The sequence below is a fragment of the Talaromyces rugulosus genome, chromosome II (assembly GCF_013368755.1).
Source record: "Talaromyces rugulosus chromosome II, complete sequence".
NCBI lineage: Eukaryota > Fungi > Ascomycota > Eurotiomycetes > Eurotiales > Trichocomaceae > Talaromyces > Talaromyces rugulosus.
In genome coordinates, this window is record NC_049562.1 from 5,292,901 (window position 1) to 5,310,829 (window position 17,929).

General features: G+C 46.7%; 6 protein-coding genes across 6 annotated transcripts; 3 read left to right on the forward strand and 3 right to left on the reverse strand.

The window, feature by feature from the left end:
- Positions 1 to 161: 161 nt before the first annotated feature.
- Positions 162 to 1,977, reverse strand: TRUGW13939_04299 (uncharacterized protein; the record flags this gene model as incomplete). Its single annotated transcript, XM_035487476.1, has 6 exons — positions 162 to 340; positions 388 to 580; positions 1,246 to 1,391; positions 1,451 to 1,597; positions 1,655 to 1,810; positions 1,884 to 1,977. The coding sequence occupies 6 exons, from the start codon at positions 1,975 to 1,977 to the stop codon at positions 162 to 164; spliced, it is 915 nt and encodes a 304-aa protein (XP_035343369.1).
- Positions 1,978 to 2,893: 916 nt separating this feature from the next.
- On the forward strand, positions 2,894 to 5,311 carry TRUGW13939_04300 (uncharacterized protein; the record flags this gene model as incomplete). The annotated part of the gene is made up of 6 exons (XM_035487477.1): positions 2,894 to 3,004; positions 3,102 to 3,517; positions 3,569 to 3,844; positions 3,896 to 4,360; positions 4,424 to 4,533; positions 4,596 to 5,311. The coding sequence occupies 6 exons, from the start codon at positions 2,894 to 2,896 to the stop codon at positions 5,309 to 5,311; spliced, it is 2,094 nt and encodes a 697-aa protein (XP_035343370.1).
- Positions 5,312 to 5,450: 139 nt separating this feature from the next.
- TRUGW13939_04301 (uncharacterized protein) lies at positions 5,451 to 6,121 on the reverse strand (the record flags this gene model as incomplete). Its single annotated transcript, XM_035487478.1, has 2 exons — positions 5,451 to 6,026; positions 6,083 to 6,121. 2 exons carry the CDS (start codon positions 6,119 to 6,121, stop codon positions 5,451 to 5,453), a joined length of 615 nt encoding a protein of 204 aa, XP_035343371.1.
- A 1,015-nt stretch (positions 6,122 to 7,136) lies between these two features.
- TRUGW13939_04302 (uncharacterized protein) lies at positions 7,137 to 8,680 on the forward strand (the record flags this gene model as incomplete). The annotated part of the gene is made up of 3 exons (XM_035487479.1): positions 7,137 to 7,619; positions 7,685 to 7,843; positions 7,904 to 8,680. The coding sequence occupies 3 exons, from the start codon at positions 7,137 to 7,139 to the stop codon at positions 8,678 to 8,680; spliced, it is 1,419 nt and encodes a 472-aa protein (XP_035343372.1).
- A 140-nt stretch (positions 8,681 to 8,820) lies between these two features.
- On the reverse strand, positions 8,821 to 13,787 carry TRUGW13939_04303 (uncharacterized protein; the record flags this gene model as incomplete). The annotated part of the gene is made up of 8 exons (XM_035487480.1): positions 8,821 to 9,041; positions 9,105 to 9,730; positions 9,791 to 10,227; positions 10,277 to 11,701; positions 11,755 to 11,944; positions 11,994 to 12,053; positions 12,105 to 12,188; positions 12,238 to 13,787. 8 exons carry the CDS (start codon positions 13,785 to 13,787, stop codon positions 8,821 to 8,823), a joined length of 4,593 nt encoding a protein of 1,530 aa, XP_035343373.1.
- Positions 13,788 to 16,620: 2,833 nt separating this feature from the next.
- TRUGW13939_04304 (uncharacterized protein) lies at positions 16,621 to 17,199 on the forward strand (the record flags this gene model as incomplete). The annotated part of the gene is made up of 1 exon (XM_035487481.1): positions 16,621 to 17,199. One exon carries the CDS (start codon positions 16,621 to 16,623, stop codon positions 17,197 to 17,199), a length of 579 nt encoding a protein of 192 aa, XP_035343374.1.
- Positions 17,200 to 17,929: the final 730 nt, after the last annotated feature.

A 17,929-nucleotide genomic window follows, 5' to 3' on the forward strand; every position in this document is an offset into this window, starting at 1 on the left:
TCTCCAACGCGGTCAACTCGTTATTCTCCATACTCAAAACCCGGTCCCGCAAGTCATGCTCAAACGTCTCTTCCTCGCCGCGCGCCGGCTGCAGCCACGTCGCCCACGAGCAATGTCCACCACCCAAGTGATGTACAACAGACGTCGGCGGCTTGGAGAAGTTAGGCAGGGGAAAGGATGTTGGATTCCTTGATCGCGGTCCGTTTGCCGGTATTGCTGTTTTCGACCTCATAGCGTGGATCGTCGTTGGAGGCTTGCACTTGGCGGCCGGTGAGACTGCCTGGTTCGGTAATTACCTGTCGAACGACACCAACGGTTTCGGATGTGTTGCTCTCGCGGCCTGAAGGGGTTAGATATGAAGTAAAAGTATTTGAGTATTTGACGTACCGCCAACAGGCTTGTAACGAACTTGATCGTTGACCCTATACTGAGGCATAATCGAATTAAGATTTAAATAATAATAAAGACTTGGTCTTGTACTGGGAAGGTTTTTGGTATTGCCAATATTGACAAAGTCAAATAAGATAAGTCGATGAGACGGACCAAGGATTGGGGTAGAGATCGTCGACTTTTGAGCCATCTTTTATAGTTTGTCTTCGGAAAATTTGTCCACAACGGACGCCATCAATTGATAGTAGCTGAGAGATTCATGATGAAAGAGGCAAATACGTGCCACCACCACTTGCGTAGCTATCACAACCAACGAGGGGTTTGCTCTTTGAATATAAGATATCAGGAATTAACTTCCGCGCCACAGACACCGTTATGGCTGGATGACACGTCCGGTGGCACCACAGCCAGAACGAAATGACGTTACTGTTTAGTCTACTTGCAAGGACAGTATAGATCGTCTAATATTAGTCGCATTTTCTATACAAAATTCGTACAAAACGTTTCAAGGAGCAGAGGTGACGTGAGAACATATTAAAAGTATATGAGCGAGAGCTAAAAAAAAAAAAAAAAAAAAAAAAGAAAAAAAGAAATACAGAAGGGATATCACAAGAGCCAGAGGCGACATGCAAAAAGAAACGAGCAAAATTAATAGGAAACAAATCTTGAATGCTGCGTGGTCGTGAAGCTATGTGATGAGTATCTGTCAAGAAATTCCAAGAGAATGTTGTACAAATCCGATGCGGGCATTTGTTCTTAGCCGCTTAGACATGACACCAAGCGAGATTTTTCTTTATTTTGCGGGCGCAGCGGTTTTGACGTTGTTGGACAGCCAAGCCTAGCGTTAATTAGTACTTTGACCTCTGCATTCATGTTGAAATAACTTACCAATCCTTCGAAAATACCCCTTCCGTCGGTGGCGACACTGGGCAACACGTTCCATGGGCGGTCCGAGAGCGAGTTCAGCTTGAGCTCACTGGTGATTTCCTCGGGTTGCATGCCTAGAGGAGCAGTTAGACAATGTTCAGAACAGACAATTTCAATAAAAATGGCATCTTACAGCCCGGAATATCCTGCTTGTTGGCAAACACCAACAGCAGAGCATCCTTCATCTCACGGTCGCTAATAATTTTGTGTAGTTCGGACTGAGCCTCCTTAATCCGACTTCGGTCGTTGGAGTCAACAACAAAGATGAGTCCCTGGGTGCCTGTGCAGTGTCAGTCGCAGTCTCCACTGATGAGTCTCTCATCGCATTGGCGCATACCAGAGTAGTAGTGTCTCCACAGAGGACGAATCTTGTCCTGGCCACCGACGTCCCAGACATTGAATTTAACGTTCTTGTAGGTCACGCTCTCGACGTTGAAGCCGACGGTAGGGATAGTGGTGACATCCTGGTTGAGCTTCAACTTGTACAGAATAGCTGCAGCGCGCAATGGTTAGCACTCTTGTTGTCTGTGCACTTCGGTTCCAACCCATTGAGTGATTATTCATACTCGTCTTTCCAGCAGCATCGAGACCCAGCATCAGAATGCGCATTTCCTTAGATCCAAAGATCTTCCCCATCAGCTTGGACACGGAGCCTCCCATTGTGTATTTTTTTCGTGCTTGCGGGAATTCGGTTCGGTAGGAGAAGAAAGAATCGAGAATTTGTTTCGGCACGTGTACCTCTACACCCTATTTGTTCCTGGCCAGCCTGTTAGCGATTTGCTGATCGGAACGACAACACATGCGATGCGTGCAAGACCGGGAGGAAGCAATGTGACAGGAATTGACAGCCACTTACAAGAAACAGGTGATGCGCTCTTCAAGAGATAGGGACAGGACAGAATACACACAAAAAGGAAGGCGGAATCTTGTTTCTTGAGTGGGATGCGACCACACAGCACGGGGGGTTGAGAGTCGCGCGCCAAGGAAGACAGAGATACCAGGGGCTCCTGTTGTCTCGTCTCAAAAGGGGCAGGCTGACTAAGCCCCCGCGCCGCCGTTTCACGCCAGCCAAATGCGGTTAGCGCTATCTCTCGCAGGAGTAAGTAATATCAGACTGTTATTATTGTGAATTTAATTCAATGTTATATAAGATTACTAGGGAGTAATTTATGCTATAACTTTATTTGGTGTGTGTATATGCATGGCTACTATTGATTGACATATGGCTGATATTAACTGATCATTCATTAGTGTGTATTTAAATCCACCTTCTATCTACCTAGCTCCAGAAAGCTATCAATAATGCAGTGAATTAATAAAAGTCAATATCGACATTAATGGTCAAGTGAGGTACTCCATAGCATGTGGTATTAATGGATCAATTGATCTGTTCCACGGTTGAGCGTCAACCTAATACTGTATGTATACACGTCATCGCTATGTCATGTCACCCATGACATCGTCGATTTAATGTTGAAGATATCAACTTCAATTATATCTGGACAACATCAATTGATGCTCAATCATGAGCATCGTCGCACCAATACTAATCATTTAATTTCCCAAAACCCAAGCAATGGCTTCAGATAAAAGCGAACGCGGCTTCAACCGCCGGAGCTCGGCGTATCAGCTGGATATCCTGCGCGGCCATGCGAAGAAGAATGCCTGGACAGGGCCTCCATTAGATGTATGTCGGTGGAATAAGAAAAGAAAAAGCGCTGGAGCCTCAATCCTTCAAATGTTCAAATGCTCAACTTGTCAACTTTCTCTATCTGACCAGACAGACTATATACGCAGGTCTCGCTATAAAGCTCAACCATCACGCCGCCGTTGTAGCAATCGCCGTCCGCGATTGTACCTATCTCCTCGATTTTTTTGAGCATCAGTTTGAAGAATCCGACAGCAACCACATCTCATCGCGAGAAATCGCAGACTTTGTCTTGACGCGGCTGCGCGACTACAGCCGCGAGCACTGCGAGCGTTTCATGGGAATAGCAATGCCAGAAGAGGTCTTTGTCCGGATTCCTACCCTATGTTCTCGCCTCTGGCATGAACTGGATATTTTGCCTATCGTCTTTCGTGAGGATATAGCAATATCGACCTTTTGGTTGAAATCTAAGGGTGACAAAGTGGAGGCCAAGAGCGAGGTCAAGAAGAGCACGGACGAGCTTTCTGAATCAATGGCTAGAAGGTGTTTGAGGTGAGGTTACTTGTACCAGAAAGTAGGGTTTCAATTAAATGACAAGCACAGATTCTTCGGACCTGGCAACAATCCCATTTTGGAAGTTGGACTACAGGGCCTCGTTGAGGTGGACAGCTCATTGCGCATTCGCATAGCGACCGAGGACGACTACAAAGACACAGTCGGGCCGACCACCTGGGCAGCCGTCCAGCATTATGCCTCTGATCTCAAGGATCGAAATGTGAAAATTGCCTTTTTCAGCGCAACTCCGCAGGGTGGTGGAGTCGCCCTGATGCGTCATGCCCTTGTGAGATGTGCTGTGAATATGGGGGTAGATCTTAAATGGTTTCTCTTACAACAGCCAAGTAGTATACTGTAAAGCTGACAATTTGTTAGGTATGTCCCCAAGCCACGACCAGGCGTTTTCCGTATCACCAAGACAAACCACAACATCCTCCAAGGAGTCTCTGCGGTGGACGAACGCTTTACGGCCGAACACCAAAAAATAATGACCGATTGGATAAATGAGAATGCCAACAGATACTGGGTATCTCCTGGTGGCCCCCTGAGTGCACCCGCCGATGGAGGAGCTGATATTGTGATCTTGGACGACCCTCAAATGCCGTCTATCGTATCACTCGCGAAGCAGATAGCACCCAATCGCCCCGTCGTTTTTCGCAGCCATATCCAAATCCGGAGTGATCTTATCAGCACGCCTGGTACACCGCAGGAAGAGACATGGGCATGGATTTGGGAGCGTATCAAGATGGCAGACCTTTTCATCAGTCATCCGGTTGCGTCATTTGTTCCGGCGAATGTTCCGCGAGAGATGGTCGGTTTTATGCCCGCCACAACTGACTGGTAAGTTGCCTTAGAATCAGCATCGATGATGCAATTAGTCAATAAGAAACTTATCCGTGCCAGGCTCGATGGGCTGAACAAGACAATGAGCGATTGGGACGTGGCGTTTTACGGCCGGGTTTTTAACACGCTGTGTCGGAATAGCCAGATTCCCACGATTAACTTCCCTGACGGTAATGAAATAATTCTCTCAATGGATAAAAAAAATAAAGGTCCCATACTAAGAAACAAATAGATCAGTACATAGTCCAGATTGCCCGGTTTGATCCATCAAAAGGCATTTTAGACTGCTTGGACTCCTATGCCAAATTCTTCGATCTTCTCTCCGAGAAAAAACCGGACGTCAAACCGCCTAAGCTTCTCCTTTGTGGCCATGGATCAGTTGATGATCCCGATGGAACTGTTGTTTATGACTCCGCCTTACGGTATCTCAAAGAGGACCTTCCAGAACTCGCAGACAACGTCTGTATCATACGCCTCGGTCCGACCGACCAGGTCCTAAACGCGCTTCTTTCCAAGGCCAAAATCGCACTTCAGCTGTCCAGCAGGGAAGGGTTTGAGGTAAAAGTCTCGGAAGCCATACATAAGGGCAAACCCGTGATTGCCAGCCTGGCAGGGGGGATCCCTTTGCAGATTCAGCACGGAGTGAATGGGTTCCTGGTCGAAGTCGGCGACACGGACGCCGTTGCGGAACATCTCTTTGAACTCTGGACCGACCATGACTTGTATAAACAGATGAGCCACGCTGCCCTAAATACAGTTAGTGATGAACTCGGCACCGTGGGTAGCGCGTTAGGTTGGTTCTATATTGCATCGGAAGCCACCAAGGGCAAGGCCGTCAAGCCCAACGCGGCGTGGATAAACGACCTGGCCAGAAAAGTCGCCAGCCAGCCGTATCAGAAGGGGGAAAATAGACTAAAGAGGGCGGTAAAGGTGGAAGATATGAAGTAAATAGTTTCGTGATTCATACCCTACAGGTTGAAAAGTTATTTAATGTAATGCAAATTATTTAAACGCCTTGTCTTGGAACAAAAGGGTATCATCCAAAATAAAGAAAACCGGAAGAGTACAAAAAAAAAAGCACTCTCAATCATCGTCCTACCAATCTGTACCTTTCCCTAGCAAGTCCTCCTTCGGCGCCTTCAACTCCATAGCCCTCGCCGACTTCGCCAACAATCCTAGCAGGACTACCCCCAACAATGCAGAAACTCGGCACAACCATGCCGGCTGGGACAACTGCACCGTCCAGGACATAGGCAAAGTCCTTGAGGATTACCATATTGCCAACAACCACGTCATTTCCGATGTGTACATGGTTGCCCACCTGCGCCGCCTCAACGATAGACCGTTCTCCGACAAAAACATGATCACCCATTTTGAGAGGATAAAAAGAGTGCACGCCGCGATGCAAGCGAGACGGCGGCCTCAATATCGCCGCGCGCGAGATGTACGTGTATCGACCAACGGTAATCGCGATCGAAGGAGTGTTGCTGGGCGCGGGCGCAGGAGCAGACCCATCTTCACCGGTAGCTTGCGAAGAGGACGAATGGATTCGAAACAGGTCTCCGCGGATAACGGCGTCGGCTTGGATGACAGTCTTTCCACCGAGAATGATGTGTTGCGTGCCGTGGATGAGCGACCGGCGGGAGATTTTGTTTCCAGTGTCCTGCACAGCGGATTGTTAGCAATGAGTTTTGGATGGGGCCCACTCGTGTCACTCACGGTCTCTATATATTCGCCCTTGGCTGGTTTGGGCGGCATGGTCGCGAACTAAAAATTATGAACGTCTATGATCGCAAGCTTGTTTTCTGGTTGAGGTTGTTTTGGCGGCAGAATACCGGAGGATGACAAGGCGGTGAGATATAAGGCATCAGTCTTTCCCTTTTCGGTAATTATACGAACCTCGCTTTTTGCTGTGAATTTTGACAGAGAATCCTAATTTCTAAATCCAGCTCATAATAATAACAAGCCAGACTTTAACATATCGAAGTAACAACAACTCAAAGCTAGCTTAGGCAGATCGCTAGTTGGTGCATACATTGACCAATCACTCGCGATGACAGAATTGTGTTGGACGAACAATTATACATTTTAAGCCTGCAAGAGAGCCCTGTCAGCATAGAAGAACGTTCTATACATAGGAGCTAGCCTTCCTAAAATAAGAAAACAGCCCCAAAACCAAGAGTCCCTCGATGTGCATAAGATTCCAAATACAACTTCCTCTGACAGAAAGCTTGAATAAAAAAAGGAACACAGCAGACAATGTTATGGGGCCCACGGATTATTATTGGCTCGCGTTAGCACGCACTTGATGAATGGATTGCCTGTCCTGGTTAGGATGTCTCGCTAGCCCAGCTAGCCGAGGTGTAGCTGAGTTCTAGCCCATCCTCCATCTTAGTGAGGCAGTCGGGGACCAACGGAGGTTGCCGCCGTGTATATACCCCAGGGGCTCTACATTCATTTCTTCTGGTTCATCGACTGTATATTTATCTGTCCTTCCACCCGCTATGCCTAATGTCGGTCGACCCAGCCGTAGCTGCTACGAATGCCGGCAGAAGCGATCCAAGGTAAGCCGGTTTTCAGTCAATTTTGCGGATTCAATTCTCCGAATACATTAGTCTATATCAACGTGATCTAAGAAAATCAAATTTCATAGTGCGATCTCAAACGTCCTGCGTGCGGTCAGTGCGTGAGAAAAAACCAGCCATGCTCCGGATATCGAAATGAATCAGACATTCGCTTTCGAGTCGAAAGTGTCACTTCGTTTCCATCAAGCATGAGCAAAGATAGACGCAAAATTGAGAGCATTCAAAATGAATCATCTATCCACCCATTCACATTGGTTGAGACTTCTGGTCGAAAGAGAGATGCGGGCTACCACCAAGTTCGAGAACACAAGCTCTTGCTACAGCAACATGGGCGACTACCAATCCCCAAGTCTTTGATACAGTCATGGGATGTGCACGCCATCCCCTTCTTTATGAAGAGCATAAAGCCAGCGTATGACCTGGCCAAAGGCATTTTCGGGGTTATTCCGCGTATTATTTCCAACGAAGGTCCTTGCTCTGCTGTTTACTATGCTTGTAACGCTGTTGCCTCTGTATATTTGGCACAGAAAAGTCGGTCAACGGCTGTTAGAGCTTTTCGGGGAAAATCCTACGGAACTGCTATTAGGGCTGTGAGTATGGCTCTTGATGATTTTCACCAGTCCAGGACCGACGGGACTCTGTTGGCTATTTGGTTGCTGGGGTGTTATGAGGTACTTTACTTTTTTTTTGTTGAGATTAGTCGAATTTTTTTTTACCAAGGCTGACTCATATCCAGCTCATCCTCTCCTTCAGAGAAGGCATAGATTCAGTAGTTGTGTCTTCTGGGTGGTTATTCCACAACCAAATAATCACAGAGCTCTTGCGCCGAAGAGGACCAGAACAACTTGCTACTATAGAAGGGAGGAACTTGTTTTCGATTCTTTTCACAAACATGGTGTGTATATCAATAAAACCTGAATCCATCCCCTCGCCCCAAAAAACGCCTATTTAACAGCCGCCTCAGGAAATGCAAGCATTCATGACCGGTAGACAGTGGGAAGATGCCAATACGTGGATTTTTAGCTTCTACAAATACTGTGATCCGTCTGAATATCAAATTCTTCGCACATGGATTTTTAGCCACCATTGCAGCCTCATATGCAGCCGCATTCAAGTCCTGCTTGACGCCGGTGACCTAAACAATCTACGTTCCAACGTAACATCGATTCTACAAGAGGTAGATCAAGTCGAGACGGCAATGCATCCCTTGCAATCATCTGATCCGACAGCACAAGCCATAATGGCAGACCATGTAATAGAACCTCCTTCACCATCATATCTCAAACACCGCACATCTCCGCGCTGGCAGGCCGACGATACTACGCATTACCTAGCATCCCAGATCCAGCGGCGAAACTTTCGCATGCGCGTCTCATACCATGTACTCAAACTATTGCGCCATGCATGCAGAGCACCCAACTGCACTGCTCAGGAATACATGATATATACAGCGAAACAAATCCAGTGCGTGGACGAAATCCACACGTTGGCTTTTGAGCTTTTGTTTCTCCTGAATCCAGATTTCCCTATGACCCAAGATCATGACGAGCGAAAAGAAACCCACAAGAGAAAAGATAAATATAGCATGGCTGAGATGAAGAAATATGTCAAAGTATGCGTTGACCTCGACCTGGATTCAGACGATAAATGTACTCTTGTTTTCCATCATACCGAGGATGGGGTTTTGGTGCTTGGTCTCAGTTTCGGAGATGAGAAAGAGATTGATAGATAGTTAATAAGAGACAAATTAAATGCTTGTATTATTAAATATTTCTCCTCCCTTAATTACAACAAAATGCAAATATTACAAAGTTCTACCCGCTCACAAACAACACTCGCAACTGCAGACGAAAAGAAAATAAAAGAAGGAATCTAGAAAACACGCCCGTCTTGTGGCTTGCTGCCCTTTGGAGCCTCGGAGCTTCTCTTGAACATGTGTCCGACAAAGCTTCCGCAGTTCCGCACTCCTCTAACCAAGGACGTGGGACTGTAGTGTTGCACACGGAATGCGTAGTACAATGCTACGGCGCCAAAGATATTGAATCCAATATATGCCCATCCAATACCCCAATTGCGCCATCTCTGGTCAGGATCTATTTAAGAATTGTCATTAGTATGTTGCTTTTGGAATAAAATAAAGTTGAAGGGGAACTCACAGATGTTGCTCGCGGCCAAAACTTGGTTTGCGTCGCGAAGTGAGCAGTAGTTGCAGCCGCTCGTCGCATTATCGTTGTACAGAAGACCCGGTGCAACTTCGAGGTAATCCTTCATATATTCGAAGCATGTCAAGCCACTGGGTGGATCAAAGACGCTGAGTTCGGCGCCAGAGCAAACAACCGGTCGCCCATTGAGGCCGTTGCCCGTCATGCCCGATATAAGGTATGTCAGTGGAGAGACACGGTACATGAAAATCCAGAATCCAGGCAAGGCGTCCGGAGGCTGCATGACACCGTTGAATGTCAACGTCAGGGAGAACGCAAACGTGGCAATGGTACCGGCCATCTCGGCATTTGGCATCGACGCAATCACTAAATCGGCAAAAGTAGACGCAAAGATGAAGAATTGAATGATGAAAAGAAGCATTACGCCCTGTTGGTCACGCGCCTGGTTTGCACCGTAAATGGGGAAGTAGTAGCTTGCCCACACGATGATACCGAGGATGACCTGGTACGGGATTTCGACAACGACATTGGCAATGAGGAACGCAGCCCAAGAATAGGCTTTGGACGGCCTTTCGCGGACTTCATATAAAGATCGTTGTTGGATGAAACGGGGCATGATTCTAACTTGGTCAGCCAACGCCTTGAAATAATAAAGGATGAAGAGAAAAAAAATCACTTACTGCTGCACAAGTGTCGAAAAGATAGATGTCATCATGAAAGTACTGAACAGCACGTCCTGGAATCCCTGCATACTGCTATTTGGCTTGAAGAACGAAAATCCAATAAACAATGCCGAAGCAAGTCCCAAGATCAACTTTGCAAAGATATACTGAGGGTCACGCCAGTACTGCTGGAACACACGCACGGTGACGTACCAGAGCTGACTTGTAAAGGGCATTGCAAATTCAGAAGATTCGGCGGAAGCAGAAGCCTTGGTGTTTTGATCATTGGAAACGCCATTTTGCTGAGAACTTGTAGCGGCATGCTTGTCATGGATTTGACCGAGCTCAGTTTGGATGGCCTGTGCCTCTTCTGATTCTCGCCAAACGGCAGGCCAGTCTTGGGTTGATTTTCCGGATGCACCTGCGCCAATGATCTCAAGCATGTATTCCGCAGGCTAAAAACAGTCAGATAATGCGTTTGTAAAAGCAGTTAATCATACTCACATTCTCGGCAGAATCACATGGTCGAGCACCGTTCTTCTCGAAATAATCCAGCAACGTTTTTGAATCGGTACCAATATCACCAAAATACACAGTTCTTCCCCCCTTTGCCAAAAACAAAAGTCTGTCGAATTGCTGGAAGAGGATTGCACTGGGCTGGTGGATAGTCGACAAAACGGCCTGTCCGTTGTCTGCCAACTTGCGCAAAAAGGCACAGATAGACCATGAACTTTGAGAGTCCAAGCCACTGGTAGGTTCGTCCAAAAACAGTAACAATGCAGGTTTGGCAGCGAGCTCAACCCCGATGGTCAACAGTTTGCGCTGTTCGACGTTGAGACCTTCGCCTGGTATTCCGACAACAGCCTCGGCAAAGTCTTCCATGTTCAGCATCTTAATCACCTCCTCGACGTAGGCGTGTTTCTCAGATATGGGTGTGCTCTTGGGCTGACGCAAAACCGCGCTAAAGCGCAGTGCTTCTCGGACAGTACTAGTCTCCAGGTGAAGATCCTGCTGCTGGACGTATCCTGTTTTGCGCTGGAAGCTAGCATCGAGTGGTTTTCCGTTCACCAGCATGTCTCCAGTCACAACTCCGATCGAGACTCGTTGCGCAAGAACATCGAGTAACGTGGTCTTACCAGCCCCAGATACTCCCATCAGTGCTGTCAGTGTTCCTGGTTTGACCCATCCGGAAACATTGTCCAAAAGTCGACGCTCGCCTCCCTTTACTGGAATATCATAGCACACGTTTTGCCACGTAAATACGTCATGTTGCTCTGGCAAGACTTGCAAATCTTCTTCTTTCGCGCCATCTTTACCTCGGGATTGCGGTGCTTCAACAGCGTCGTTCTGGGCATCATTGTCAGATTTTGTCATGTATGCTGGTACATGTCCACGGCGGAAAACCAGGAATTCAGCGGTTGACGAAGTTGCCGAGTTGAATTCAGTGAAAATGAGATAGGTGAATAGAAAGAATAACCAGAATGCGATCAAAATACCGAAATTTCTCCACTCATGCGAGTAATAGTAGTCGTACTGAGTTGCAATATACGTATCACCAGAGACGGTCATTCGGCCTGCAATTGAACCAGAAGCAGAGCAAACAAACGTATTGCCGGACATATTCGGGTAAGCTGGGACGAAGCTAGAACATCCGAATTCGCGCCCATGAAATTCATTTGCAATGAGAGCCTCAAAGGCGTAGAAAACGGGGTTGATCCACCGGATCCATGAAAACCAAGGATGCATCTGGGGACCTGGAAGCACGAAACCAGTGTAGATAACAATGGCCAAGACCATGACACCAGCTAGAGCCATGGCTTGAGCCAGACTTTTTGTTGCAGCAGCTAGGGTCCGGAAAATGGAAGACATGGCCAGAGTAGAGATGAATGTGAATAGGAAGAATATGAAGAATTGCGACGCTTCGTACCGCTAACACAATATTAATAATTTTTTTTTTTGTATTTTCAGGGGTGTTGGCGTACCAGTCCAGCGAGGAAGTAGAGCACAATATTGAATGTTACTGAAGCTACAAACTTGATTGGTAGGTCGGCAACAAGACTGCCCAAAGCTTCTGTAAATGGATGTACAAATGCGTATGATGCCTGTTTCTCGATAATTGGACGTTGGTCGTAAAGCGAGTTGATCTCCGTAATACTGATGAGTGCATTCAATCTATAAATGTCAGTATTAAATCAGCATTTACCCAGGAGCTTCTTCTTACAAGACGGCAAAGAAGATCGCAGCGCCTTTACTTTGAAAACCTGCTGTTGCCGCTGGTGTACTATAATGTCGGTCAATTTAGATATATTTTGAAAATTTTGTGTTTACTTACCCATAATAAATAGAACCAATGATCAACGCAAGGATCAGGCGTCCAATGACTGTTGTCAGAGTAGTAGCCTTGTCGTTCCATAGTCTATAATTTTATCAGTGCAAGGCCTATAAAAAGTTGAGAGTAAAAATACCTTTGGTAGGCTCGTTTGGTACACAAGCGCACTTGCATAGGTATCGACATAAGATACGGGCTGCTAGGCCTAACGTGCTTTGCCTGCTGCTCGTGTTTTTTATCGGCCATATCCTTTTCGGCTCCGCTCCCGACTGGGTGCTCTGCCTCGTGCTGTTCGATTTCATGCATCAGGGACTTGTACTGAGCACTGTTTTTCCAATACCTTTCGAATTCGTCCGGGGTTCGTGGAACCTGCTTCTCCATGCCATCCCTGGCTTGTCGCTCTTGAGGGTTCGTGACGGAAGTGAGGAAATCGCCGGTGGTCTGTCTGGAGGGCTTCGACCATCCCATGTCAACGAAGTACTGTTCGGCTTGGTCACATGGACCAAAGTATATCTGGCGACCTTGGTATAGAACAACCACCTTGTCAAAGACATCGTAGATGGCCTGCGATGCCTGGTAAATGGCAACACTGTGGCAGGCTCCCGCAAGACTGGATGAAATTCGCAGAGCTTTGACAAATTCCAGGGCACTTGCCGCATCGAGACCTCGAGTGCTGTTATCCCAAGCACCAATTGGTGCTCGTGACAGGACCATTTCAGCAATGCTGACACGCTTCCGCTCACCACCAGACACTCCACGCACATAATCATTACCAACAATGGTATTGTAGGTGTGGGACAAGCCGAAGATAGCCATAGCAACCTGGGTACTTTCTCTCACATAATCCTCACGAGTTTGACCTGGGAAACGATGCGAGGGTGCTCGTGCACTAGAGGAAAATTCCAATGTTTGGCCGACCGTCAAGTGGGGGAAATGCTTGTCGACTTCTTGGTTGTACAGAACCTCGCCTTTGAATTCGGCATGCATTTTGTTCATGGGAACACCGTTATAGTGAATGACCGATTCTTTCTCGAGCTCGAGCCCGTGCAGCTCCCCAGACAGGGTCTTCAAGAAAGTTGAGCAACCGCTGCCTGGGCGTCCCAGAACCATCAACAACTCCCCACTCTTCACGACACCGTCGAAGTTTTGCAGAATTTTCTTGTGTGTTTTCGGCCGGGCAAAGCTAAAGAAATCGGCGGGCTTCAATGGACCCATCAAAACGGAACCAACAGTGTTTTGGAGTTGCAAAGCAGCGCCTGAGCCGGATACATTGAGGTTTTTGAAAGTGATACTTGCTCGTTGTGGACGAACACCTTCCTGTTGCAGCATGCGTAGTCTTTTTCGAGCCCACAGATAGGGATCGAACTTGGTGTTGGTGACCTCGAGGCGAGGATCTTCCAGAGCGAGTTCATCGACGGTGTCCATGCGCACGATACCACTATCGCGGCGATCAAAAGTACTGGGGCGTCGAGACGACATCGAAGAAGCGATTCGGGTCAGCTCCTCACGATCGCCCGGGCGGACAGGCTCAAAGGTGCCAAAGTAGTCCTCATCGTCGCTCGATCGCTCGACATTCGCCCCCCTGTGGTGTTGCCCTTGTTCGGTAGTAGGCGACAACGAGGACAGCTGCGAGATGCTGTCGTGATCGTCTGGCGCGGCGCCAGCTTCGATCTTTTCAGAAGCCATGGCTGCGACAGGTCAAACAGCAGAATATGGTGTGCAGTAGCGAGAATTGGAAGCAGGGCAGCGTGGCCGGGTCGTTCATATACTGCTGATCACAGAAGCTGGTCCGTGCCGAGCCCAGCCAGTACAAAACGGGGCAAAAACAACGCGACAACGGCCATTGAGTTCTGGAAGGCATGCGCCAACACCAATAAGGGGCGAATACCAAGGACGCCACTGGTTAGGCTGGTCAGGCCCGAAATGGGATGCCAATCAGCCCTCTGAGCGCAGGGAGAGTCGATGGCGATCAATCAGGGTGGTGACGTTTTCGGGCAAATCGAGCTGGCCAAATGCGGCAAGCGCAGCGGGGATAGCGCGCCTCCGTTCCCGGCCCGGCTAGCTGGAGACCTTCCGGGCGGCCTCCGGTACTGCCGATACGGGTTCCCACGCAGGCGTCGGAGCAATTACCTAGTCATCCGGTCATTACAATACCTCCGGATACGTCAATACATGCGCTAGCCGTAAATGCACTAGCGCCTCTCTAAACCACGGGACTATTCAACCGACTATCGAGTACCGACGCGTATAAACGACGTCTTTCTAGTAACTATCTATCTGCAGATCTGTTTAGAGAACGTCTTTCAGAGACAAGAGAAAGCTTCAACCTTCAGCCAAATTACCACCCACCAAAATTGCACAATCGGATTATCCTTTTTATTCATTGCGTCAACGCCAAGAAAAAAGACCATTGTGCTGATCCGGAACCCTTTGAGAAGAACCGGTCCTTCCTGATGTAGTATGCAGAATAATAATTTCGAGCGATCTTGATCTCCGCCCGGTCGATTTCGCCCGTTGCCAAATCCTTTATCTATGCATAAAACTGGTTGACAAAGTATTTGTGCACATAAAGTTAAGGTTTAGTTAGCCCTAAGAGCAAGACGGCGACACGGAATCAACAATGCCCGACTGTCCATCATCTTGGTGCAAAACATGGAAATTGCTCATAATCTTCCTAATCTGTAATAATAGTTGCCAACCCGGCCAGTCGGATGAGCAGCGTCCCTAGTTCCGAGAAGATTTCCGATTCCGCTTGGGTCTTGACGCACATCTGCTTTCTATTGTGAAATCTTAACTCAGCCCAATCGTCGCATGAGACATTATCCAATCACCTATAAGAAATAAACGTGGGCATTTTTATAACTAGCGTGTATTGACTCTACTAAAAATAACTAAGACATAAATGGTCTCCGGAAGCGTGGCTGTCTACTCATAGTCCGGAAACCGAAAAATATAATTAATGGCAAATCAATGAAAAATGGTTCACCCTTCGTGGATTTTGAAAGTGACAGAATAACTTCTCTATTTTAATTTGATATTTGCATGTGGGCTCGGTGTATTTTCGATTGTGCCATCGATGATAATGTCATAAAACAACATTAAATGCACAAATATTTTAAATGCTTTAGTCTGTCGATGGTTATTCAATTTTATAGTTTTAAAATTTAGCGCAGTATTTAACTATCTAGTTTTTGAATTTTGTGTTATATGTAAGTTACCTTCCAGTCGGTATTGCTTATATATTTCAATGTTCGGGATCTCTTGGCACGCCCACGGATGTTGGTGTTGACATCAGATCATAAGATACTGACTGTACGATTGATTTTGGCAATAAACCAATTCAAAAACTAGAAAATTGAATACGCGAAGAATAAAAAAGATTAGACTTTGACGACTGATTCTATTGTTTGAATCGTTTGGTCAAGTATGGGTTTTTAATAATGGTACGGATACTTTGGCTCATATATATGAAGAGAGAGATACGAAACAAAAAAAAGACAAAGCAAAGCCCAAACATATAAAAAAATTGAACCTTATAAAGTAAAATTTATATTCTAAGCGACGAGACTAAAAGGGGGGCAATATGACCGTAGTGGCGCCAAAGCCCCCAAAAGATTAGTCGCTTCTTACACTTACATAAAGCTTCCGTGTACATGATCACTGCTTCGTTTATGTAGGCTACTAGATAAATAAATAACAAAATCGTAGGGGCGGTCCCCACTTGTTAAATCCACAATACAAAGTCATTGTGTTGCTTGGAAAGTCGCAATTAGGGTTCTCTGGAACACATGACCAGCCGCGCAACCACCTTCCAATGTCGTAATAAAACGCCAATTTGCACTTATCAAGTCCCAACACGAACTGGGTGGCTTACAACCGGAGGTTTTCTTTCCTCTGCAAAATTGCTGGTGCCTACACGTTATGGCTACTATCTTGTCGACGTTTCATATCTTCACCCCTTGCATACTTCATGGGGAAAGATTTTAGGTCCACCAATAAAACATCAAATTAGCCAAGTAATATTTCTAAAGACGTCAATAGTACCTTTAGTTTTTACTAATAATAGCGGCAAGGAGATCAATGATTAACTTAAACATAAACCGTGACGTCAGCTTTAACTAGCCCAGATGCCCCTTCTTGTACGACGAGTTCAGGAACACAGAATAACTAAGATATCTATTTCCCCTTTATAATGTATAAAAAGAGAATCAAAGTATTAAATGGACCTTAAAGCGAGGTTTTTATTTATTTAATAAAACAAATCAGACCCAATTAACTGCATGTCCGACTGGGAAATCTTTGCATATGGCGGTCACCATAATCTCGAAGTAGCTAATCCCTCCTTGCAGCATGCTGCCTCATGCAATCAATTGCTGATAGGATGACGTGTCTCATCAGACACGGTATATGTAAAGCTTGATTCCCAGTTTGCAAATTTTCTTTTTATTTTGCTTCTCAACTTCGTCACTTAAAGAGTCCACGAAAACAAAACAAGATACCTACACAAACATCTTCAAAAATGCATTTCGCACCAGCAACGTCTCTTCTCTTCTCTCTTATACTCTCCCATCCCACCTTTGCCGAACAAGAAATTGATATCCCACCCATCGCCACGTCGGCAGTCAACATCGCCAACTCGTACGCATCGGAATACTCCACCATCCCACCCGACGCAGCATCGCAAGTTAGCGCTGCCGAGTCACTTGCATCGTCATGGGCAAGCTACGGCGAGAGCATTGCTAGTTCGTATCGAAGCGAGTATGGTGGCGGAAGTGCCACCACCACTACCACTACCACTGATACCACGTCGACTACTTCCTCATCGTCCTCATCGTCCTTATCGACCTCTGGAACTACTAGTTCGACATGGACTACTACTAGCACCACTACTGGATCTGACGGGTCTGTTGGGACTACGACGCTCACTGGAACAAAAACACAGGCACAGACGGTCACCGTATCGGCGTCAGCCAGCACTGCTGGGGCTGTTAACCTGATGCCCGCGGTTGGGCTGTGGGGATTAGAATTTGCCGGTGTTGGTGTAGCCGGCGTTGTTGGCACTGCTGGAATGATTGGTGGTTTGGCGATATTTCTCTAGATGTTTGTAATAGCAACACTTGGGTAAAGCATGCTGGGATTTTGGGTTTTACGATGGTGTAAGGTGGATAGATCATGAAAAGGAAAATGTGAGACGACGGTTCAACGATAAACCGTTCTAAGCGACCCGAGATTCTAATCACTACTGATCAGCCTTGGGTGGAAAAATAAATCACAAAAAAAAGGAAAAAAAGAGAACTAAGCCATACCTGCTCCGCTCTATGGCAATGGGTTTAGAACAACTAGTATTGGTAGTGCTCTCTTGCTTTCGGATCGAATTATCAACATTGAATAGACCGTATCCCAGAACAACCTAAGATCACGACTGCTGTTAGGAGCTACATATTTCAAATCTAGAGATGACGCGATTTGATTTTCAGTGCGGGCTTTTTAAATTGTCGCAGAGCGATGCTGGTGATTATTGAACAATCCCCCTCAATGGATTTTCTCGCTGAATGTACCTTTCAAGGAGCGCTTTCGTAACTGATGCTGCTGCAAAATCTTGTCAAAGCTTGTTCTTGTGGCTGTCAGCATAGTCACATAACGCCTTCACCACAATGCAGGGAATCTCATCCCAGACACCTGCACCTTCCATTTCGCGATCTTCACTCGACTTGAGTACTGTATCTCCAGGACCTATCCGCCCGACAAATATCGAAGGGGCTTCGGCTTCATTGGAGTGGCGTCTCTGCTCTAGTTTTCGTTTTAACCCAAGTCTCTTCCGTTGGACT